This window comes from Sinohyriopsis cumingii, chromosome 4 (genome assembly GCF_028554795.1).
Source record: "Sinohyriopsis cumingii isolate HCF-2022 chromosome 4, ASM2855479v2, whole genome shotgun sequence".
NCBI classification, from domain to species: domain Eukaryota; kingdom Metazoa; phylum Mollusca; class Bivalvia; order Unionida; family Unionidae; genus Sinohyriopsis; species Sinohyriopsis cumingii.
Window position 1 is genome coordinate 43,636,515 of NC_142964.1, and position 27,903 is coordinate 43,664,417.

At 33.4% G+C, this 27,903-nt stretch overlaps 1 protein-coding gene across 1 annotated transcript in view; it reads right to left on the reverse strand.

The window, feature by feature from the left end:
• Positions 1 to 2,153: 2,153 nt before the first annotated feature.
• The window catches only part of LOC149801061 (small ribosomal subunit protein mS31-like), a 52,514-nt gene continuing 26,764 nt past the window's right edge, over positions 2,154 to 27,903 (reverse strand). The window contains exons 5-8 of the mRNA XM_089955095.1: positions 27,831 to 27,903; positions 10,165 to 10,247; positions 5,835 to 5,987; positions 2,154 to 2,586 (exon numbers count right to left, since the gene is read on the reverse strand). Of these exons, the coding sequence (XP_089811221.1) occupies positions 2,330 to 2,586; positions 5,835 to 5,987; positions 10,165 to 10,247; positions 27,831 to 27,903 (566 nt within the window). The 3' untranslated portion in view covers positions 2,154 to 2,329. The remainder of the gene's footprint in view (positions 2,587 to 5,834; positions 5,988 to 10,164; positions 10,248 to 27,830) is intronic.

A 27,903-nucleotide genomic window follows, 5' to 3' on the forward strand; every position in this document is an offset into this window, starting at 1 on the left:
TTGCACCAAAGGTGTAAATGCATTTTAAAAAACTTATGAATTGCATTGGGTTTTTAAAATATTTAAAAAATGGCTTTTGTCTGGAATTTGTGGGATTTGACACTTATTATTTAATGTGACAGAAAAGATAAAAGTCATTTTTGGCATTAGTGAACCTTATTTCAAGCCAGACCACTTGTGACGACACCCTTTAATCTTAAAATTAAGCTCATGATGATGACATGTAATGTTTAATCTGAATAGAATGCGATTTGTAATCAATTAAGGAAACTGTTTAAGTATGAAAAACAATAAAACAACAATGTAATTAATAAGGGATGTGGAAAATGACAACTATTTCTTAATTTAAAAAGAAACAATTAAGGATGAAGATTTTCCAAAGCAAATATAAATGAGAGCCACAATGTGAGAAAACATCCCTTTGGATATAAAATTGACAATGAGACACTACAAATTCAAAGAAAGCAATATTTTCCAAGTATACTGGAGGTTTGTTTTGCATAAAAAAAATAATGAATCTTGATGGAGATACAGTGGTTCAAATGCATGATGAAACAACATTCTGATGTTAGATATTTCTTCAATTTGTCCAAAGGGACATTTTCTTGCATTCCAGTTTATCTCATTATTCTCCGAATTTGTTTAAGAAAAAAAATGATTATTAAATTATGAGACAGGATAGAATTTTGAAACCATGCTATAACGCAATGGTCATGGTCCACAGAGAGCATCATTTTCTTATCAACCTATGCAAATAGTCCAGGTCAATTACTAATAAAAAGATGCCCACATGTCCCCTACAAATTGGGGGTTGGTATAGAGATGGGTACAAAACCATGTGCTTCAATGGCACAGTTACAATCTTACATTAATGCATACTAAATGAAAAATACTGAACACAGTGACTGCATATTTAATATTTGATATCAAGCAGAGAACATTGTCTTGATACATTCAAGAATGGCATGAATACTTTAAAATGTTAATATATGTAATCACTAACTGATCTCACTGCTTCCATAATAGTGAATCCAAATTACATGTGCAGATCAGTATGTATGCATATATACATGTCAGGGTCATTAAACCATGTCTGTATTAATGTCAAATTAATTTCAAATTGCAAATAATATTCTCTAAATTACATACAAATCTGAATCATGCAGGTAATCCCTTCAACTTCAGCAGGAATAACTGTTAACGAAAAATTTAGGCATTTTGTCAGAAACTGACCATATGAAAGATTGCATGATGACTGCAACAGCATGGGTACATGATGGTGGCTTCTTTTTTTTGTTGTTGTTTATGATGCAGTGCCTGATAATTTCAACAATCTTTTGCTGTGTTTGACTGTGATCACTTAATTAGGTAGATAAATTGATTTATAAATTCAGGTGATAAACATTTGACAACCACGATACTGTTTGGTGTTTAGCTCTGATTGAACAACTGTACACAGGATGAACTAAAGATAAACACGAAAAGGAATAATGGCTTTACTATGGATGATTCAGTAATAATTAAATTACAAATTATCAATTTATAAAGATGTTTCAGTCTTTCAAAAATAAGTTCAGATTAAAGTACAATTAATGACTACTGGCACAAATGAAATGACTATTTACAAATAGAAACTTTAAAAATTTTATTCGTATAACGAAGAAATAAAAGATATCTTTTTTTCTTCAAATATACAACACACCTTACAAAACTATTTAAACACACTTTTGTTTATTTTGGCACTAAAACTTAATATTACTTATTGAAACTACTGTAAAATTTCAAGGTCACACAAGGCCGTTTTATAGTCATATTCATAGAGTATGTCATGTCATAGCAGGGTTTTATTGTATGTCATTTATCTGTCACATAATTGTGACAAAACTCCCAAGCAATGAAATATTTTTTTAAATTACGAATATTTCAGTTAAAGAAATATTAAAAACCTGAATTTATAAATGAAAATCATTCTTCCAAAATAAATCTGTGTTCAGAGTTTTACTGGATATCAATCTGTACAGGTTTTGCCACATTAAAATTATTCTTGAATATTAACAGCAAAATTGAAAACAACACGTTTGACATTGTCTTTTATTTATGAAATGAAAACAATTCATGTTTGACACTGCCTTTTATTTATGAAATGAAAACAATTCATGTTTGACATTGTCTTTTATTTATGAAATGAAAACAATTCATGTTTGACATTGTCTTTTATTTATGAAATGAAAACAATTCATGTTTGACACTGCCTTTTATTTATGAAATGAAAACAATTCATGTATGCAGTACTAATGTATCTGATTATTATCCATAATAAAAAGTATTATCAACCCGAGGAGGCTTGTTTGAATTCTAAAGGTATACCCATACCTTCCTCTAGGATAGACTGTTTCTGTTTAAAGTAGTCTCTAAACCAATGAATGTGTTCTTTTTTCTGTTCCACTGTCATGTATGGGTTTTTGGATAAGCCAACTAGGACAAGTTCCATGAAGTGACGAATAGGGCCCTTTTGTGGGAAATCTGTAATGTGTTTCTCCAGGAAAACATGTTCATAAAATTTCACATTCTTTTCCTCTTCCCAGCCTGAAATAAATGAATATTTGACTCATTACTGATAATTCGTCATGCAATCTGAATAATCTGAGAAGTGTCATTCATTTGCTGAAGGCATATAATTCTTTGGAAAGTTGAATTAAGTCATTGCATTTTCCATCTTCACTAGTCAAGGGCAATCAATACACTTTATTATTCATCTTCAATAGCCTAGGTCATCAGAATATGCCATAATCCATCATTACCAGCCAAGGGTCATCAATATATTGTGTGATCCATCATTAAAAGCCAAGGGTCATCAATATACTGTGTGATCCATCATTAAAAGCCAAGGGTCATCAACATATTGTGTGATCCATCATTAAAAGCCAAGGGTCATCAATATATTGTGTGATCCATCATTAAAAGCCAAGGGTCATCAACATATTGTGTGATCCATCATTAAAAGCCAAGGGTCATCAATATATTGTGTGATCCATCATTAAAAGCCATGGGTCATCAACATATTGTGTGATCCATCATTAAAAGTCAAGGGTCATCAATATATTGTGTGATCCATCATTAAAAGCCAAGGGTCAACAACATATTGTGTGATCCATCATTAAAAGCCAAGGATCAGCAATATATTGTGTGATCCAACATTAAAAGCCAAGGATCATCAATATATTGTGTGATCCATCATTAAAAGCCAAGGATCATCAATATATTGTGTGATCCAACACTAAAAGCCAAGGGTCATCAACATATTGTGTGATCCATCATTAAAAGCCAAGGGTCATCAATATATTGTGTGATCCAACATTATGAGCCATGGGTCATCAATATATTGTGTGATCCATCATTAAAAGCCAAGGGTCATCAATATACTGTGTGATCCATCATTAAAAGCCAAGGGTCAACAACATATTGTATGATCCATTATTAAAAGCCAAGGATCATCAATATATTGTGTGATCCAACATTACCAGCCAAGGGTCATCAATATATTGTGTGATCCATCATTAAAAGCCAAGGGTCATCAATATACTGTGTGATCCATCATTAAAAGCCAAGGGTCATCAACATATTGTGTGATCCATCATTAAAAGCCAAGGGTCATCAATATATTGTGTGATCCAACATTACCAGCCAAGGGTCATCAATATATTGTGTGATCCAACATTACCAGCCAAGGGTCATCAATATATTGTGTGATCCAACATTACCAGCCAAGGGTCATCAATATATTTTGTGATCCAACATTACCAGCCAAGAGTCATCAATATATTGTGTGATCCAACATTACCAGCCAAGGGTCATCAATATATTGTGTGATCCATCATTACCAGCCAAGGGCCATCAATATATTGTGTGATCCAACATTACCAGCCAAGGGTCATCAATATACTTCATTCTACATCCACCCATGGCATATAGACCATTCTCAGAATGTATTCATGTATTCATGTTACCCTGGGTCAACGAATCCACAACAAGGCTAAGATAGGCACAGCTTCATTTTACCTCGCAACCATGGCTGCTACAGTTGATACCGGCAATGGAAAAAGTCGTGACAATTATTGTTGTGTTCCGTTGTGCAATGGGAATGCTAGAAGTCACAGAGATTTAAGCTTCCACCATAATCCATCAGTGAAGAAGATGAAGCTTCGTAGAAAATGGATTGTTGCAATACATCGTGATGAGGGGCCGAATTTTAAGGTAAGAAACTGGATGATTGTTGGTGTGTTTATATTTTCTTGCAACTGAATGATGTAAGAAAGAGAAATCCAAACGCAAAATAGATTCTGTCGATGAAGCAAATGATTGTATTTATGTGTGTTTTATAATGACAGGTTCCACGCAGAGCATTTATATAAGAAATTATGAATTGACGTAGGAGTAGTAAGTACAAAAAAAGTGAACTTTATTACCTCGTTAAAAAAAAGTAGAAAGTAGAATGTAAATGACCACGATAGAGAAGAGAGATAGCACCAGTACAGCGAAAATGATGAGAGTACAAGTTGAATGAAATTACGAGAGAGAGAGAGAGAGAGAGAGAGAGAGAGAGAGAGTGGATAAGAATTAATGAAACTGTTGATAAAACTTATTGATGTGTGTAAATGTAAGGGAAAACGCTCACTTAAATCACAGGCCATTAAAATTCTATCATTGTAGTAAGTTAATGTTAGAGAATCCCCTTCCAAAGGGGTGTGTGTGTGTGTGTGTGTGTGTGTGTGTGTATTTGTGTGTGTGTGTGTGTGTTTGTGTGTTTGTGTGTGTGTGTGATTTTTTTTCCCTCCCTTTTGTCTTCATATTCTGGCATTTCTATTTACCAATGATATAATTTCAACGGCCTGTGCTGAAATAACTGGGTTTTCTTACAACTAATTATTGCAATTAACTCATAGTTTATTTTTTCTTTTGTTAGATTGTCACAAATACAGTTGTCTGTTCTAGACAATTTAAGCAACATGACTATAGATGGACACCCAAAAGACGTTGCTTAAAACGAGATGCTATTCCATCAATTTTTACTTGGACAACTGAAGGGAAAGCAAGAAAACCACCTGCAGTGAGACAACGAATCGCAGAGAAGGTGGATAACACCATTTGGGAAGAGACACCAGTGATGAAAGTCTCAACGAATGTAAAAGAAATATCTGGCAAACAGCTCATGATCGTTACTCGATGTACAGTAGGACGCCATACTTTTTTTTCAATCTGCCTATCTTAGCCTCGTTTTCGCGATACATTAATATTGATGAGAATCTCATTAAGAATAGTCTATAAGCAAACCAAAACTCAATTGACTGGTCAAGAAGATCATTACAAGACCTGTCCAATTTACAAGACGGTGACTTCCATGCTGTCTACACACCGTTTACACTGGACATGTGTCACTGTCTATGGTAGCTGCTTTGATTATTCCAAGTATCTCTGAAGATGACTGCAATAAGGAATCTGATTGGATCATTTTTTTTGGGCTGGATCCCAACAGATAGTGAGATAGCAGATAAGTCTTGGCAAGCTACATATGCTGGTTGATATGGATTGATGACCCTTGGACTGAAAAATGAGCAATATCAGAAAAAGCAGTTCCCATTAGACTCTCCAGGGTCATAAGTAAAAATCATAGTACCTGACTTTCAGTTATACCCCATGAAATTAATGAAAACACACACAAACATGCACACATGCACATAAGCACAACACACGCACAGTAGAGGAAAAGCAGAAGCCCTTCCACTGCAGCAGCTGAGCCTATACTTTAAGTAAAATTCTGACTAAAGGTTTCTTACCAGCTTCATTGTCTATGGGAAAGGTCCAGATCTTGCCCTCCTTTGTTAGCTGGATTTGCTCTTCAAAGTAGTTAGAGGGTATGTTGTACAATAGCTCTGCATTCTCTTTCTCCACTTTGTCAAAAAGACTGACACAGACTCTATCTCCAATGTCTATATGGGTAAAACAAGGGCACAAGTACTCAGTTTGTTTTTCATAAATGTCCAGTGTGATACAGATTTACAAGTAATACAACAACTTTACGAGGAATGTATAGCTTTATCTGCATCACATAATTTAATCTCATTTAAAATTAGCGTTCAACTTTCTTTTGGCCCTGTCAACCCCAGCTTAGGCTTCAAAACTGTTGACCTAATGATTGCTTGGGATTCATCCATATGAAACTGCTCAGTGTAAGAAATCTAATAATATTTCACTTTCAAACAATGGAACATAATCCAACTTCCAAATCAGGCCCCATTTTTTCTATGCATGCATACAAAAACATTTTGGATGTGAATGTTTTAATGATTTAATATACACCAATGCTATATTTTTAATATAATACAAACTGGTTTCTATAGCATGTTTGAAAGATCTGTCACTTGGCAATACTTTGTGAATTATGTTACCTGGATACAGCAATACATAACAACTTCATCTGTGACATTCTGACCATTTATCATATTCACACTTTACTTCAGTTTAATGCCTAGTTGTGCTTTTGGACAAACTTTTGTTGTGATGTTTAATTGTCACATCATAATTATCAAGATGATATATGGTTTTATGTTAAAAAGCTTGAAAAGTTAATCCACGTGCCAATTAAAAAACTATTTACAAATTCATACCATAAACCTGAGGTGCTTTCTGCAAAATGAATTCTTCTAGAAAGTCAACAAAATGACATTTTTCCCAGTTATATTTTAGAGCTTTCAATGCTAGAAAGGAAAATGTTTACTAAACTAAAATACATCTGCAGTCATACCAACTTGAGTAAAATACTTCAGCAAACAGTCATACCAACTTGAATTAAATACATCAGCAAACACTCAAACCAACTTGAGTAAACTACTTCAGCAAACAGTCATACCAACTTGAGTAAAATACATCAGCAAACAGTCGTACCAACTTGAGTAAAATACATAAGCAAACAGTCATACCAACTTGAGTAAAATATATAAGCAAACAGTCATACCAACTTGAATTAAATACATCAGCAAACAGCCACACCAACTTGAGTTAAACATTCTTAGATATTACAACTCAAAGAAGGTATCATGTCTGTGAGTTGCAAGAATGATTTGTTTGCCTATTCATTTATTTACTTCAATAATCTGACAATATCAGGACTGAAACACTTAGCTAACCCTGACATAGTGTTCTTACATCATGAGTTGTTGGTGACAATACCCAAAGAATTTATATACACCTAAGGATTTAGCTAATTAGAAACAATATGTGTAACACTAGTCCTACATTAAAATATAATATGTGTAACACTAGTTCTACATTAAAATATAACAGTATGTGTAACACTAGTCCTACATTAAAATAAAACATGTGTAACACTAGTCCTACATTAAAATATAACAATATGTGTAACACTAGTCCTACATTAAAATATAACAATATGTGTAACACTAGTCCTACATTAAAATATAACAATATGTGTAACACTAGTCCTACATTAAAATATAATGTGTAACACTAGTCCTACATTAAAATATAACAATATGTGTAACACTAGTCCTACATTAAAATATAACAATATGTGTAACACTAGTCCTACATTAAAATATAACAATATGTATAACACTAGTCCTAAATTAAAATATAACAATATGTGTAACACTAGTCCTACATTAAAATATAACTGTGTGTAACACTAGCCCTACATTAAAATGTTACTGGAATTTTAGAAATTTCTGAAACAAATTAAATATCGATAACAATCATGCACTGTTTCAGTGTTACATACACATATTTTACCTCTAGGGTGATGCATGCTCACACTAAATAACAAAAGTTAATCTACATTAGAATTTAACAATAAATCTGACTGTACAGATCAACAGTGAGTTTTTTTTGGCTACATTAGAATTTAACAATAAATCTGACTGTAAAGAGATCAACAGTGAGTTTTCTTTGGCTACATTAGAATTTAACAATAAATCTGACTGTACAGAGATCAACAGTGAGTTTTTTTTGGCTACATTAGAATTTAACAATAAATCTGACTGTATAGATCAACAGTGAGTTTTTTTGGCTACATTAGAATTTAACAATAAATCTGACTGTACAGAGATCAACAGTGAGTTTTTTTGGCTACATTAGAATTTAACAATAATTTCAAAGCCTCTCACAATTTCTTTCTGAGCTAATCAAAAACATGGTTTAAAAAAAGGTTTCCTGCAAACAAAATGTAAAATTCACAATGATTTGTTTGTGTTGTGCTCCAGAATGAGTATAAATTAAACAAAACAGTAAGTAACCAAATGCACATAAAGTTCAATACAAATTCATCAAGATGGCTTCACTGATAAACCCCACCCAACAATAATGAGCATACATTTTTATGTACAGTAAAAAATACATCCCATCCAACAACTAGCATACATTTTTATGTACAGTAAAAAATACACCCGATTCCAACAAAAATGAACATACATTTTTAAGTCCATTAAAAAAAACACCCCATCCAACAACAATGAGCATATATTTTATGTACAGTAAAAAATACACCCATCCAACAACGAGTATATTTTTCCTGCACAATGTCAGTAAGAAAAACCTCCATCCAGCAATAATGAGCACACATTTTTATGTATGGTAAGAAACAAATCCCATCCAACAATAATGAGCACATATTTTTATGTATGGTAAGAAATAAATCCCATCCAACAACAATGAGCACACTTCTTTATGTATGGTAAGAAATAAATCCCATCCAACAACAATGAGCACACTTCTTTATGTATGGTAAGAAATAAATCCCATCCAACAACAATGAGCACACTTATTTATGTAAGGTAAGAAATAAATCCCATCCAACATCAACAAGCATACATTTTTATGTATGGTAAGAAAGAAACCCCATCAAACAACAATGAGCACACTTTTTTATGTATGGTAAGAAAGAAACCCCATCAAACAACAATGAGCACATTTTTTTATGTATGGTAAGAAATAAATCCCATCCAACAACAATGAGCACCCATTTTTATGTATGATAAGAAATAAATCCCATACAACATCAACAAGCATACATTTTTATGTATGGTAAGAAAGAAACCCCATCAAACAACAATGAGCACATTTTTTTATGTATGGTTAAAAATAAATCCCATCCAACAACAATGAGCACATTTCTTTATGTATGGTAAGAAATAAATCCCATCCAACAACAATGAGCACCCATTTTTATGTATGATAAGAAATAAATCCCATACAACATCAACAAGCATACATTTTTATGTATGGTAAAAAATAAAATCCCATCCAACAACAATGAGCACACTTCTTTATGTAAGGTAAGAAATAAATCCCATCCAACATCAACAAGCATACATTTTTATGTATGGTAAGAAAGAAACCCCATCAAACAACAATGAGCACATTTTTTTATGTATGGTAAGAAAGAAACCCCATCAAACAACAATGAGCACATTTTTTTATGTATGGTAAGAAATAAATCCCATCCAACAACAATGAGCACCCATTTTTATGTATGATAAGAAATAAATCCCATACAACATCAACAAGCATACATTTTTATGTATGGTAAAAAATAAAATCCCATCCAACAACAATGAGCACACATTTTTATGTATGGTGAGAAATAAATGCCATCCAACAAAAATGAGCACACATCTTTATGTATGGTAAGAAATAAATCCCATCCAACAACAATGAGCACATTTCTTTATGTATGGTAAGAAATAAATCCCATCCAACAATAATGAGCACACATTTTTATGTATGGTAAGAAATAAATCCCATACAACATCAACAAGCATACATTTTTATGTATGGTAAAAAATAAATCCCTTCCAACAATAATGAGCACACGTTTTTATGTATGATAAGAAATAAATCCCATACAACATCAACAAGCATACATTTTTATGTATGGTAAGAAATTAATCCGATCCAACAACAATGAGCACACATTTTTATGTATGATAAGAAATTAATCCGATCCAACAACAATAAGCACACATTTTATTAGGCCATAAAAGACTGCAATAGGTAAAACATTTTGTTTATATAAGCTATAACTGTATTTTTAGGTTTCCTGTTCTTTAAAAAAAGCAACAGAACATTTGATGATAATTATTAATATATTACCTGGCTGTTTTGATGTTGCCTTGAAGTCTTCAGAGAATATTCCAAGTCTCTGACTGCCAAAAAGCTTGGATTCAGCATGGTCTCTGAAACAAAAAATTTCTTTTTAAATGCAAAATTAGCTTGTATATTCCAGTGACCTACAGGCAAATCCCCTCCCAGCACTTATGAATAATTTCTTATATTAACCCCATCCATTCACTTAATTTTCGATTACATTTAATTTCTTTCTCAACTCTTGGTCAATGTATCTAATGTAAGTGAATATGTACAACAAATACTTGTTTAAGACCAAGTGTATAATTTTACTCTAAAGGCTGTTCCAGTAAAACATGTCTGGAACCCAAGGAAGTATGAGTCAAACGATACACCTCTGCTGTGTATTGATATAATTCATGATACACAGCCTATGATATGATACATTATTGATACATATATTAACTTGATTGTTTTTCCATTGTTAGAAGGTCAATCAGTGGTATGTGGTGCCCTTTGATGTGATTTACCGCTTGTATTTCCAGTATGTAGACGTACTTAGCATCTATTTATATGCCATTCCCATCCATCACAGGATAACAAAAATACTTTCAAACAGACTAACTGTTAGTTGTCGATGATTTGTATTTGATATTTTAGGCCAATTAAAGCTGCTCCATTTGATCTGATGCAGGATACTCACTTCAGCCACCAGACAGAATTATTCTGAACAAATAAATATCTTACTTCTTAATTTCATTTTATTCATTCAAATTTGTTCAGTTTATCTTAATCCTGAATGGAAAATATAGTTTTGAAGTGAATAATCCCTCTTGGCTAAATCGAAGTGAATAATCCCTCCCAGCTAATTTGAGTGAGAAAAGAAATGAAAATTGCATTTACTTTTAAATTATCTGTGTCTTAATCTGGCTTGGTATTTCTGCTTTTTCTACATTCTGAAAGGGTGATTGACTGGCATGCATCTATTTTCATCCATCCAGCATGTACACTGGACACGTATTTAACACCATTTTCAGGTTCAAAATAACCCACTGGTATCTCCATTACACTTTTCCCAGCTCCAATAATCTGATATACTTCACAACTTAAAAAACTACTGTCATAACTACCATAAGCCAGTATTAGTTGAACAAAATCATCATCTGAAGATGAACCACACTAAGAATCAACCATTTTGGGTTTTCTAGGTAGCCCATATTTTAAACACACATTTGTAAAACTTCCTTAACGCAAGTTCAAACTATGACATGTATAACACTTGTTCCATGGCACAATGTGCGCATCAATTCAGTTTAACAACCATTTATGTCATGTGTCTAGCAATGTAAATGGTGAGTTCCAGGTCAAATTTCATCAATGCTGCAGTTTTGTCTCATCTGTCAACAGATTAAAGACATACCAAACACTATACTTGCAATTTCTGAGAAAATAAACCATCTTCCAATCGATTTCATGCAGATATAGTCCAAAGTAAGGGCATTCAAGTTTGCTAAGCAGGCAAATAAGCAGCTACCCTATTCTGGTACTGCAGTGTCAGCAAATTCCAAATTTTCAATAGGCAATTGGCTCTGACCTTCCACCCCAACATAAATTTCCAAATATCAAAAATGGGGTGGCAAGGGTTAGCCTACTTTGTGCCAAACAAACTGTTACAATAAAATAATTATCATGGAAAGGGGGGAAATATTATGAACCATTTCACTTGGTGTTCTTCTGTAGATGGTGAGTGAGTGTTATCAATAAGTCTATTCCATTTTAACGAATAAAAATGAGTGCATAGCATTCTCAGTTTAAAAATAACACAGCGAATAACTGAAAAACGTTTGTCACTGCTGAAGATTAAAATAACTTGCATATGGTAAGTATCGTTTTGTATGAATCTTTCACCACTTGTATTGATATGTGTACTGGAGCAGAAAAAGTACTGATGCATCAATATATCAATTAATCTTTTCAACCTACAAGGAAGGCACATTAATGTCGGGTAAACATAATTGATGCAATTTAGAATTTTGCATTGTCTTCATATGAACTCTTTCAATAATCAAACTGCCTGTGCAATAACTTTTTAAACAAAATGCCTTCTCTGGATATCATGTATGTTTAAATGGAACATCCCAAACACATATTTTACTCTATTCCATTCCTGTTGGTCATTATGCAGGTCCAGATCATCAAATAAATGGAATATTCCAAACACATCTTTCACTCTGTCCCATTCCTGTTGGTCACTATGCAGATTCAGATCATCAAATAAATGGAACATCCCAAACACATCTTTCACTCTGTCCCATTCCTGTTGGTCACTATGCAGATCCAGTTCATCAAATAAATGGAACATCCCAAACACATCTTTCACTCTGTCACATTCCTGTTGGTCACTATGGTGGCGCTCTACAGTTTCATATTTTGTATAGGGTTAGAATTTTAAAGAAAAAGAATTTCCCCGTCTTTCCTCACTGGTTATACTGGCTATTTAAAAAAGACCTTGTATATATTAGGTTTAATTCAAAGAACCTTTAATTCCCTTTATTTTGGTGTATGATTTATGGGTGTAATATGGGTTATAGAGTATACAGCTTGGCCTTACTCCAGATGTGCACCTTTCAAAAAAGTGCTAGCTCCACTTGGTCATTTTCACTTCCTGACCTTCAGAGGGAAATTGTATAAGAAAAAGAGCTAATAACTTTTTTTTACATTTTATATATTTGGTAATTCATTCATTGCACTTTCAGAAGCTGGTATTGTCTAGTCTGGCAAAATTCATTTTCCCTATTTTAATTGCTGTTATGGATAGTGTACTTTAGACTAATTTAGGCTGACTTTTTAGCACAAGGGAGCAGTCATTTTAGTTAGCAATGTGCTTAGATCATGTACAATTTCCAAATGTACAATATCCAAAGATATATCATCCACATTACATTAATGTAGCATTGAGGTATGCCAACATTCACTCCAGTGTGCATGTATTAAATGCAAACAACTTCACCTTACATACGTCACTCTCTCAAAAGTACATAATAACTATTGAGCACCCCCTATGCAGATCCAGATCATCAAATAAATGGAACATCCCAAACACATCTTTCACTCTGTCCCATTCCTGTTGGTCATTATGCAGATCCAGATCATCAAATAAATGGAACATCCCAAACACATCTTTCACTCTGTCCCATTCCTGTTGGTCAATGTGCAGATCCAGATCATCAAATAAATGGAACATCCCAAACACATCTTTCACTCTGTCCCATTCCTACTGGTCAATGTGCAGATCCAGATCATCAAATAAATGGAACATCCCAAACACATCTTTCACTCTGTCCCATTCCTACTGGTCACTATGCAGATCCAGATCATCAAATAAATGGAACATCCCAAACACATCTTTCACTCTGTCATATTCCTGTTGGTCATTATGCAGATCCAGATCATCATATTCACAGAATTCCTTTCAAAGTCCATCCTCTATTTTTCTTCCATTATCGTGTGCTTTTTCATTGCATTCAAAGTATTTATCTTATGAAAATCCTGGTTACAAGAACTTGCTGAACATGTTATAGTGTCAACATTTTCCATCCATTGATTAAATGAGCAATTTTGGGTTAGGACCCTTTTTCACCCAACCGGGAAATGAAAAGAATAAGTACTTGAGCTGTGAATATATCCAAGATTCATGCAAAATACTTATTTTCTCTTATCTACAATGAAAATGTATTAAAGGAAAAATTTCTGTTTAATGAATAATTCTTATCAAAACATTCAAATACATTTAGGCCTGCTAAAACAATGCATACTTAAACAAATTTTGATTAAATTTAACAAATGGGTAACAATGTTATTGTAAACTAATACATTAGGAGGGGAAAAGGTCTGCTGGGATTAAAATTAAGAATAAAATTCCCTTATATTTAGCCAGAAAGTGTCCCGATGTGGTATCCTGAGCAAAAGATAGATGAAATCCCTGTGCATAACTACTAAAATAACTTCATGAATCATAATCTTTGAGCAGACACATTATGAAAACTATGTGAGAACTTTGTTTACTGGGTACGAAAGTAATCATTATGAAAACTATGTGACAACGTTGTTTACTGGGTACGAAAGTATTCATTATGAAAACTATGTGAGAATTTTGTTTATTTGGTATGGAAGTATTCATTATGAAAACTATGAGAACTTTATTTGGTACGAAAGTGTTCATTATGAAAACTATATGAATACTTTGTTTACTGGGTACGAAAGTATTCATTATGAAAACTATGTGAGAACTTTGTTTACTGGGTACGAAAGTATTCATTATGAAAACTATATGAGAACTTTATTTGGTATGAAAGTATTCATTATGAAAACTGAGAACTTTCTTTACTGGGTATTAAAGTGTTCATTACAAAAACTATCTGAGAACTTTCTTTACTGGGTATTAAAGTGTTTATTATGAAAACTATCTGAGAACTTTCTTTACTGGGTACTAAAGTGTTCACTATGAAAACTGATAACTTTTTTTCCTGGTTACTAAAGTGTTCACTACAAAAACTATATGAGAATTTTGTTCATTGGGTACTAAAGTTTTCACACTAAAGTTTCCAAAGAACACTAGATAAACAAGACCAGGTTATATAAAATCAACATACTCAGAAGGACATGTTAATAACTCAGATAAACCAGAATTCTAATGAATCCGGTCAAATTCCACTGTAAACCAATACTTGAACCAATAGTACATTTCTTTGATGATACTTACCTAATCATAATAATTTAGAATATGACCATTACTCCACAAATTCAGCCCTGCATGTTAAATTTTAGCTATTAAAAACCTAACAATTGTCTGCCCACATGCATGTCACATGACCCATCCATACTTCAGTAACTACTAGAGTGGAATGCATATAAATGAGTAAAGACTGGGAGGGTGTGTCTGTATTACAATTGACAACAAAACCTTCTAGAAGGCGGGGTTTAAAAAGTTTTTGCAGCCAATCAGTAAAAAGAATACTGCACAATAATTTCATGGGCTTATTTGGACCAATCAGAATCAAATAAAGTGATATTTTAATGTGTGGCAATATACAAAATATGAAACTGCACATACTATAAGAAAACTGTACCTACAATGTGATAACATTTTGTAAGTGTTATCAAAGAAACATTTCACTCCAAAAACAGGTTTCTTCTTTGATTATGTTACCTGATTATAATACCACTCAAGACAAGGTAAAAGGTGGAGAGAGTTACATACCTTACCGTGGTGAAGGCCCATCTCTGGTTCCATAAGGTATGTGAGGAAGTTGCAACTCTTGAGACATAAAAGGTAGGAGTAGTGACTTCATATTGCTAACTCCAGCTACTCAGGAAAAAATATCACCCCTAAAATCCAGTCCAAAAATATCACCCCCAAAATCCAGTCCAAAAATATCACCCCCAAAATTCAGTCCAAAAAGATCACCCACAAAATCCAGTCCAAATCAGAGAACCACAGCAACTACTAGCTGCCAAACAACCTGGGAATGAAGTCTGATGCACTGCTGCCATAGGACCCACAAGGTCCCTTGGGATAAAAGATCTTGGAGGTAAACTAGAAAAAGTATCCATCGCACAGCTAGCATGTCTGTTTGTGAACTGCTGTGCTGAAATTCAATTTTCTTGGCAACTGACCTAACTTGATGAGCTGAACTGCACAATTTTTTGATTGATTCTGGGTTAATTAACAGTGTGCAAAACAAATAACTCATCTTATGCAGGATGATAGAGCCAAAATATCAACCCTTTCTCTTCCAAAGGTATAGATAAATAAGATTTTTGAATTGATTCATTTCATTCAAGTACTGCCTCACAGGATCCTATAGGTAGTCTTGTATGATGGGTTTGACAAGAAAAGAGGTTTCACAAAAAAGGATTGATTGCCCATTGACAAGAAAAGAGGTTTGACAAAAAAGACTGATTGCCCATTGACAAGAAAAGAGGTTTCACAAAAAAGGACTGACTGCCCATGAGAAGTAGCTTGTTCTCAGCTAAGAAAGCAGGGTCCATCTTGAGTCAATTCAAACCATCATCATATCACAGTGATAGTTTGGAATAAACAACAAAAGCATATAGTTGATTGATTCTTCCTGCTTTTTTCAGTGAGGTTGTGGTGTGGTCTCATTGAGAAGATTAATCAGGTCGCTGAGATGATCTGAAGACTTGTTCTTGAGGGAAACAGATCCTGTTCACATCTTACTGGAACTCTATACCCAAATAGGTAAAATCTTGAGATGGTACAATAAAGGATTTGACCTTGTTGACAAAGAATCTAAGGCAAATCAAACATGAAACAAAAATCTGCATACTTGACCTAGAACAGAAATGAAGGGGCTCTGAAGAGTGACCCAACCCTTTTTATATGTGTGTGACACAACCCTGTTTAAGATATGTATGACAGAACCCTGTTTATGATATGTGTGACACAACCCTGTTTATATGTGTGACACAACCCTGTTTATGATAAGTGTGTGACACAACCCTGTTTAAGATATGTGTGACACCACCCTGTTTATGATATATGTGACACAACTCTGTTTATATGTGTGACACAACCCTGTTCATATGTGTGTGACACAACCCTGTTTAAGATATGTGTGACACAACCCTGTTTATCATATGTGTGACAACCCTGTTTAAGATATGTGTGACACAACCCTGTTTAAGATATGTGTGACACAACCCTGTTTATGATATGTGTGACACAACCCTGTTTATGATATGTGTGACACAACCCTGTTTATGATAGGTATGTGACACAACCCTGTTTATGATGTGTGACACAACCCTGTTTATGATATATGTGAAGATCCCAGAACTGATGTTTAAACCAAAGGAAAGTGCCTGAATTGGTATATAAAGTCCCTGAATGTGAAAATCCCTTAAGAATGTTATTAGCAAACTGTCAGTGTGTTTTCCATTTTGAACCATGGTGCCTGAATGAACAGACTGCAAGCTGGATCTATAACCTGCAAACAGTGTTGTTGGTCCTTGATCACAAGTACCATACATAGCACATCATGGTGATAAACTGCTGCAGGACATACACTTATTACATGTCTCTCATGGCAACTGTAATTAAGGGCAACCTTAGAAAGGAATGGGATTGCAGAACATGGTCTTGATGCCCACAAAAACCTGTACTACAACATACATGCCAACCCCTGGCAAGGAAAAAGTGTAATCCAATTGGACAAAAAGAGTAATAAGAGAAGAAAAAGAATAATCCACATATAACATAATAAAAATTCAATAAGCATAATGATTTATTTATCCCTCTGAACTTTTAACATCAATTACTGCTTCAGGTTTCTGTATATAACACTTTCAGCTTTAAAAAGCAACAGTCTCTCATAATGCATTTCCAAACACTTTGTACCAACTGAGATCATGAATGTTTTGCACACCAGTAGACCACTAAGTGCTGGGTTACAGAGCCTGGATCAGAATTCAGTTTTTATTTTTGTTAACAATACTGAACAATCTCTCACAGTCAGTATTTGAATGGGAAATAACCAATATTCTTTTCATAACCTGACAACGAAGAGGAAATTTATATCTTCCAGTTATTGGGTCTTTTAGCTGGGAAATAAGATAGAAAAAAAATCAACTCTGTCCAAATGAAGTACATTATCAGGTAGAGTGCCAACTTGATACTTCAGGAGTTCTTCTTCTAATTTATCAACAGCCTTTCCTGCAGCATGGTGCATCACATGACAGGGACAACCTGATATGTACAATGATGGAGACATTTTTAAAAATACAGAATGCAACTCTTTTATGTATTTCAGTCATCACTGATGCAGTATCAGCCGAAAACCCTATACAGTTCTGTCAACTTAGGTTTATTTAAAGCATTACCAAGCAAATAAAAAATGTTTTCTCCAGTGGAATCTACTGTTAATTCTGTGTGAAAGAAGAGTACTCTGACTTTGCCCTTTTCATTGTCAAAGTCTCCTACACAGACTGGGTACAGCTTTCTGTCATAATCATGTCCACAATTTAGTTCTGCTGTAAAAAAGAAGTTACCTTAGTATTGGAGTTAGTAAAATGAGCTAATTGAAGGTTTCTTTGTTTTATGACCAAGACCAATATTAAAATCCTTTTCACACAGCCTGCAAGGGGCGTGAAGCTGCCCTAGAATGGAATGCTGTATTGTACAATTCATGTATTCATCTCTGAATCAGTTTTTCGTCTTTTCCTAATCCATATATGAAATTATTTGAAAAAACATTTTTGCTCTAACACACACATCGACTAGAATAAATCTGACTTGACTTTTAGTGCCAAATACCTACAGATTTGATCTGTACCAGATATGAATTTGAACAAAGAATCTGCAAACAAAGATTAAAAGTTAGAAAACCAGTCTGTTCTTTCCTAACTAAGCCATACAGTTGCAATAAATAGAAACCAAGGTCAAAAGTTGAAAGTAGAAACCAGCACGTTTCGTGGAAATAGGGCAGTTGCTATAAATAGAACATAATACTGTTAGGAAACTGCATGCAAGTCTATGGACAAGCGTACTCTTATGTCGTAGTTAGAAGCCGTTTTTATAGAATACAGTCTGTGGGATTAATGGGATGTTAATAAAAATGAGAAAACAAATTATTAATTTTCTTGGAGGGGGATATACCAAAAACATATAATTCAAATACATTTTCACATTAGGCGTAATTTAATTAAAAAAGCGTAATGATTACGCCAAAAGCATAATGGGTGGCATGTTTGCTACAATGGAACAGCTGAACAGTGTCTTTTATTACACTGGACAAGTTGAATTCCACCAGAAATGGAATGTTACCAAGGAAGTGTAAGCATGGCATTATGGTTGAAGACATCAATAGAAAGAAAAGCAATGTTCCCTGTACCTATCTCTTGGATGGGCTTTCCCATTCCTTTCATCTATCCAAGAAGATGGCTGCATAGCGTTGTCTGTATGGGCCCATTAAGTAGGCTTCTCAAGTGGCCCATTGTAATCTAAGGGAACTTGTATGATGATATTCCAGATAGGAGACATAGAGAGAAATGCATCACTCTGTCAGAGGAAGAATAACAGAAGCAGCTATGGTATAAGGTATGTGGGTATTGAGCTGTTCTGTTATTGCATTGACCATACAAGAGACAAATTCACCAGAACAAGCTCAGCAGGGTGTTTGATGAAGATACCAAATCAAATATGGGTCTTATCATTATGATATATCGAAGCTGATTTTGTTTCTTTGGGCTATCAGTGGATGAAGCTAGACTATATTCAGATTTCTGAAACACAGCCATTTAATGTCGTACCTCAACCAGGCTTCGATTCTTCCCCTAACATGGTTGGAGTGAGCAATGATGATTCAACTTGTGAGTTATTATAAACTTTGATCAAAATACAAGTGCTAAATGAATTGCAAATGGCCTGGATAAAGTATCAGGCCACCTTCAGTGTAATGCTGCCATAGCCAGTACCATACTGGTAAGTCACAACTGGCCATGCTGATTGGCGATGGCAATGGACCTAGCAACAAGTTATGGTCCACACTGGGTCCATTATGATATCTGGATACTCAGGCACAAAACTTGTCATTAACTGTCATGGGTCTGTCTTGGCATGAGATATATATATATCATGGTAACAATACACTGTGACACAATACCAGTCATTAACTGTCATGGGTCTGTCTTGGCATGATATATATATCATGGTAACAAGACACTGTGACACAATACTTGCCATTAACTGTCATGGGTCTGTCTTGGCATGAAATGATATATATCATGGTAACAAGACACTGTGACACAAAACTTGCCATTAACTGTCATGGGTGTGTCTGGTGCAAAGGAGACTGATGCTGAGACAAGATACATGATATCATGTCATTGTAAGCTGTCCTGTCAGGCACAAGCACAGGCTGGATAAATGTTAGTGTTGACTGTAAATGGTCTACATCTGATGGCAGATTCTGGGCTTGCGGGAACAGCTATAATGTACTTCTGGTACAAAGTTCATGATGCTGAGACAGGATATGTATTAGAAGATTATCATAAGTAGTCCTCTCATGCATTGATGCCGATTTGATTGGATTGTGTATTAAAATTAAATAATGTACATCTGATGGCAGAGTCTACTCTTGATTGAACAGGGCCACTGTGAGAGAGGTTCATAATGTACAGGTATGGGGATAATCGATCCCTGTGACTGGTCCATATCTGCAACAGGGCTTCCATGAGAGGTTCATGATGGACAGGTATGGGAATAATCGATCCCTGTGCCTGGTCCATATCTGCAACAGGGCCACCATGAGAGGATCATGATGGACAGGTATGGGAATAATCGATCCCTGTGCCTGGTCCATATCTGCAACAAGGCCACCATGAGAGGTTCATGATGGACAGGTATGGGAATAATTGATCCCTGTGCCTGGTCCATATCTGCAACAGGGCCACCATGAGAGGTTCATGATGGACAGGTATGGGAATAATTGATCCCTGTGCCTGGTCCATATCTGCAACAGGGCCTTAACAGGGCCACTGTAAGAGGTTCATGATGGACAGGTATGGGAATAATCGATCCCTGTGACTGGTCCAGATCTGTATCAGCAATGTATGAGCTTGTATTGTCAATCTAGATTCAAATGTCATTCCTCAGAAGGTTGTTGTTGTTGTTGTTGTGGGGCTTAACACCATTTTTCAGCACACGATTGGCTATACATGGCGGCCAGTATTAATGGTGGAGGAAGAACCCAGGAAAACCCCGGAAAGAACCACCAACTCATGAGAAGCTACTGGCAAGCTTTCTCACATATCTACATTGGCTGAGCCCAAGACTCGAACCGACACAGACAGAGGTGAGATGGCAATGATCTGTAACGGAGAGCGCTTTAGACCACTCGGGGCCCCCTCCTCAGAAGGTACAGATAAACCAATGAGGAATTAGACCTAATGGTACCATCAACTGCATCTATTCTGGTTGATGAGGTGATGGCTTAGATGAACCTTGTGAAGCACTGCATGTGTGAGCACCATTTCCAAATTTTCTGCTAACAGAAACAGAAATTTATTCACAGAGACTGCAATATTACTGTGTCCACCTCTCTACTTGGTGCACCTATTCCCCTTTCTTTAATTATCTGCTATATATGGTCAAGCTGGTAAACAATATAAATATCTATAGAAATTACTTGCAATTCAAGCTTGGTATATGAAACTGTAGAATCAGTGACAGAAAAGCATCATATACACTTACTGTGATTTGGATGCTAGTTAAATAAAATATGTCTAGAAACTGTCTGCATGACATGACATTTCTGGGCTGTAATATTATCCATGCTATCTACCAGCACAGGAATGTACATGGCGCTAGCATGCACACTGTACAACAAAGTTGTTGTTCTAATAGAGAACTTAGTTTTAGACAGAGAAGAGCAAGAAATAGTTAGAAATATAGACACCCTTATGTGAGAAACTCCACCAACACTCTAACATAGCATGCTTCCTAGCAAAGGCTGAAGTTGTAAGTGAAGTAATGATGGCATTTGGTACCAATCCCACACTACATGGGGAGATCACTCCAGTCTGACTTCCACCTTTTAAGCTAAGATTTAACTTGGGAGAGTTTGATTTGTGAGGTCGTACTCCTAAAGTATTTTAATCATGCAACATATCTGAAGAAGAAATGCACAAAACTACATGTGTGTTTTGCTAAGAGTTGGTGGAAAGAACCAGCTTGATATGGTGTTGGGATGCATGAAAATTCTGAGCTAAGACATTCATATGTCATATCAAGCTAGTCCTTTCCTTTTACTTGGAATGAAACAAATAGGATTTTGTATTTATTACATACCCATGCTCTAATATATTTAATTGTACAGTGGGAATGGAATTCAAAACTAAATGGGAATTTTTTTTAAAGCTAATTCCAGTGAATCTAAGAATATAACTGCATATAATAATAATAATGAGGACTTTGTATAGCACCTAATCTTTAGAAGCTCTAAGCGCTTTACAACATTAGATAACACCTATAAGATAAAAAAACATATAATGATATGATTTCAAAAACGAACACCATGAAATTAGGAAACATTAAAAAACATGCTGAGAATATTTAAGGTAGGAAACATTATTAGGTCTTAAGTCTGTTCTTGCAGTCTAAATAAGTGACTTTTGAGAGCACTCTTGAATGTGATCACTGTGTTTTTGTGTCTAAGTTCAGTGGGCAATTCATTCCACATTGCTGGGCCCTGGTATGCAAAAGAACGCTGTCCATATGACTTTGTTTTCATAGTGGGAATAATGAGTATACGATTGTCAGAAGCGGAGCTTAAGTATCTTGCTGGTGTGTACACATGGGTGAGGTCGGATAGGTATGTGGAAACACGTTATACAGTAAAGGTCATACAGGTCATGTACCGGTATGCTTATTTAGTCATCAAAAATTAAATATAAATTGTTGCTTTAAAATTTTAAACTAATTTTGTTTAACTGAAATCTATTCAATCCTGATTATGGAATGCTCTGCACCTTAACCATCACCAAGACACTTCCAGATGAAAATGTTTTGATCACTATGGACTTTCACAATGGTGGCCATATGCTAAACTGGGTAAAGAAAAGAGTATGTCGAGTCTAGTCATCACAAAATAGTCAAACGATTTGTTTATCAACATGCATAGATTTCACAGCATGTGAATTAAATCTGAATTGATCTGGATCACCCCTTTAATCTGATCTTGTCCAAAAATGTCCGTGTACTTTAACATTAATTTTGCCACATGTATTTCTTTGGGCATGTAAATAATGACCTTCAAAAGGAATATGGGTGTATGAAGGTCCAAATAAACTGAATGATTCCATATAAAGGTATTTAAAATCAAATTCTAAACAATTAAACCCATTACTGAAAATATGGCGCTGAACACATACATGACCTGTATAACTTTTACTATGATTTAGTGTGCGATACTGAAATATGTACGGAACATCATGACCTCATGTCTGATCAAACATGTAAAATTAAATGTGTTAACGGCTTTTAAAACCACTAAAAGAAAACTCAAGTCATTCCACAAATCTGTCTAATGTCATTTTATGGACCCTATATAATTTTACTACATAGGCTAACCTTCCAGACATACTACCAAAAACTGTCTATTCTCATTTTGTGGACCCTGTCAAATTTTACTATATGGGCTAACCTTCCATACATAATACTGCATAATCCGTCTATTGTCATTTTACGGACACTGTCAACTGTAAAATTTTACTGCATTGGCTAACCTTCCAAACATAATAACACAAATGTGTCTACAGTCACTTTATGGACCCTGCCAAATTTCAATGCAATACAATACCAACACTTAAAAATGTACTACTGTGACTATTATCTCCCATATGCAATATAATACCCACACTTAAAAATTTACTATTGTGACTATTATCTTCCACATGCAATATAATACCCACACTTAAAAATTTACTATTTTGACTATTATTTTCCACATGCAATATAATATGATCACTTAAAAATTTACTATTGTGACTATTATCTTCCATAAGCAATATAATACCCATACTTAAAAATTTACTATTGTGACTATTTTCCACATACAATATAATACACACACTTAAAAATTTACTATTGTGACTATTATCTTCCATATGCAATATAACACCCACACTTAAAAATTTACTATTGTGACTATTATCTTCCATATGCAATATAACACCCACACTTAAAAATTTACTATTGTGACTATTATCTTCCACATGCAATATAACACTCACTTAAAAATTTACTATTGTGACTATTATTTTCCATATGCAATATAATACCATCACTTAAAAATGTACTATTTTGACTATTATTTTCCACATGCAATATAATACCATCACTTAAAAATTTACTATTGTTACTATTATCTTCCATAAGCAATATAATACTCACACTTAAAAATTTACTATTGTGACTATTATCTTCCATAAGCAATATAATACCCACACTTAAAAATGTACTATTGTGACTATTATTTTCCACATGCAATATAATACCCACACTTAAAAATTTACTATTGGGACTATTATCTTCCATAAGCAATATAATACCCACACTTAAAAATTTACTATTGTGACTATTTTCCACATATAATATAATACACACACTTAAAAATTTACTATTGTGACTATTATCTTCCATAAGCAATATAATACCCACACTTAAAAATTTACTATTGTGACTATTATTTTCCACATGAAATATAATACCCACACTTAAAAATTTACTATTGTGACTATTATCTTCCATATGCAATATAATACCCACACTTAAAAATTTACTATTGTGACTATTATTTTTCACATGCAATATAACACCCACACTTAAAAATTTACTATTGTGACTATTATCTTCCACATGCAATATAACACTCACTTAAAAATTTACTATTGTGACTATTATTTTCCACATGCAATATAATACCATCACTTAAAAATGTACTATTTTGACTATTATTTTCCACATGCAATATAATACCCACACTTAAAAATTTACTATTGGGACTATTATTTTCCACATGCAATATAATACCATCACTTAAAAATGTACTATTTTGACTATTATTTTCCACATGCAATATAATACCATCACTTAAAAATTTACTATTGTTACTATTATCTTCCATAAGCAATATAATACCCACACTTAAAAATTTACTATTGTGATTATTATCTTCCATAAGCAATATAATACCCACACTTAAAAATGTACTATTGTGACTATTATTTTCCACATGCAATATAATACCCACACTTAAAAATTTACTATTGGGACTATTATCTTCCATAAGCAATATAATACCCACACTTAAAAATTTACTATTGTGACTATTATTTTCCACATGAAATATAATACCCACACTTAAAAATTTACTGTTGGGACTATTATCTTCCATAAGCAATATAATACCCACACTTAAAAATTTACTATTGTGACTATTATTTTCCACATGAAATATAATACCCACACTTAAAAATTTACTATTGTGACTATTATCTTCCATATGCAATATAATACCCACACTTAAAAATTTACTATTGTGACTATTATTTTTCACATGCAATATAACACCCACACTTAAAAATTTACTATTGTGACTATTATCTTCCACATGCAATATAACACTCACTTAAAAATTTACTATTGTGACTATTATTTTCCACATGCAATATAATACCATCACTTAAAAATGTACTATTTTGACTATTATTTTCCACATGCAATATAATACCATCACTTAAAAATTTACTATTGTGACTATTATCTTCCATAAGCAATATAATACCCACACTTAAAAATTTACTATTGTGATTATTATCTTCCATAAGCAATATAATACCCACACCTAAAAATTTACTATTGTGACTATTATTTTCCACATGCAATATAATACCCACACTTAAAAATTTACTATTGGGACTATTATCTTCCATAAGCAATATAATACCCACACTTAAAAATTTACTATTGTGACTATTTTCCACATATAATATAATACACACACTTAAAAATTTACTATTGTGACTATTATCTTCCATAAGCAATATAATACCCACACTTAAAAATTTACTATTGTGACTATTATTTTTCACATGCAATATAATACCCACACTTAAAAATTTACTATTGGGACTATTATTTTCCACATGCAATATAATACCATCACTTAAAAATTTACTATTGTGACTATTATCTTCCATAAGCAATATAATACCCACACTTAAAAATTTACTATTGTGATTATTATCTTCCATAAGCAATATAATACCCACACTTAAAAATTTACTATTGTGACTATTATTTTCCACATGCAATATAATACCCACACTTAAAAATTTACTGTTGGGACTATTATCTTCCATAAGCAATATAATACCCACACTTAAAAATTTACTATTGTGACTATTATTTTCCACATGCAATATAATACCCACACTTAAAAATTTACTATTGTGACTATTTTCCACATGCAATATAATATCATCACTTAAAAATTTACTATTGTGACTATTATCTTCCATAAGCAATATAATACCCACACCTAAAAATTTACAACTTAAAAATTTACTAAGCAATATAATACCCACACTTAAAAATTTACTATTGGGACTATTATTTTCCACATGCAATATAATACCATCACTTAAAAATTTACTATTGTGACTATTATCTTCCACATGCAATATAATAGCATCACTTAAAAATTTACTATTGTGACTATTATCTTCCACATGCAATATAATACTCACACCTAAAAATTTACTATTGTGACTATTTTCCACATATAATATAATACCCACACTTAAAAATTTACTATTGTGACTATTATTTTCCATAAGCAATATAATACCCACACTTAAAAATTTACTATTGTGACTATTATTTTCCACATGCAATATAATACCCACACTTAAAAATTTACTATTGTGACTATTATCTTCCATAAGCAATATAATACCCACACTTAAAAATTTACTATTGTGACTATTATTTTCCACATGCAATATAATACCCACACTTAAAAATTTACAATTGTGACTTATTTTCCACATGCAATATAACACCCACACTTAAAAATTTACTATTGTGACTATTATCTTCCATAAGCAATATAATACCCACACTTACAAATTTACTATTGTGACTATTATCTTCCATAAGCAATATAATACCCACACTTAAAAATTTACTATTGTGACTATTATTTTCCACATGCAATATAATACCATCACTTAAAAATTTACTATTGTGACTATTATCTTCCATAAGCAATATAATACCAACACTTAAAAATGTACTATTGTGACTATTATTTTCCACATGCAATATAATACCCACACTTAAAAATTTACTATTGGGACTATTATTTTCCACATGCAATATAATACCATCACTTAAAAATTTACTATTGTGACTATTATCTTCCATAAGCAATATAATACCCACACTTAAAAATTTACTATTGTGACTATTATTTTCCACATGCAATATAATACCCACACTTAAAAATTTACTATTGGGACTATTATCTTCCATATGCATTATAATACCCACACTCTGCACTTAGAAAATTACTAGTGCAACTATTGTCTTCCATATGCAATACAATACCTGAACTGTGCAAATAAAAATGGACTTTGTTTTGGTAAGTTTCAGGATGATAAAGCTCATAGTTGTCACCCATTAAAATAATTATTGTTTTGGCAAGTTTCAGGATGATAAAGCTCATAGTTGTCACCCATTAAAATAATTATTGTTTTGGTAAGTTTCAGGATGATAAAGCTCATAGTTGTCACCCATTAAAATAATTATTGTTTTGGTAAGTTTCAGGATGATAAAGCTCATAGTTGTCACCCATTAAAATAATTATTGTTTTGGTAAGTTTCAGGATGATAAAGCTCATAGTTGTCACCCATTAAAATAATTATTGTTTTGGTAAGTTTCAGGATGATAAAGCTCATAGTTGTCACCCATTAAAATAATTATTGTTTTGGTAAGTTTCAGGATGATAAAGCTCATAGTTGTCACCCATTAAAATAATTATTGTTCCCAAGAAGTACAGATAATCGTAGTTTAAGTGCACTAAGAGTAAACATCCAATTCTCTAATTTACCTCCTTCTTGATGGCTGATCCAACTGATTGCTTTTTCTTGCTAACACAAAATTGGATAAGTCTGTTCTTTGTA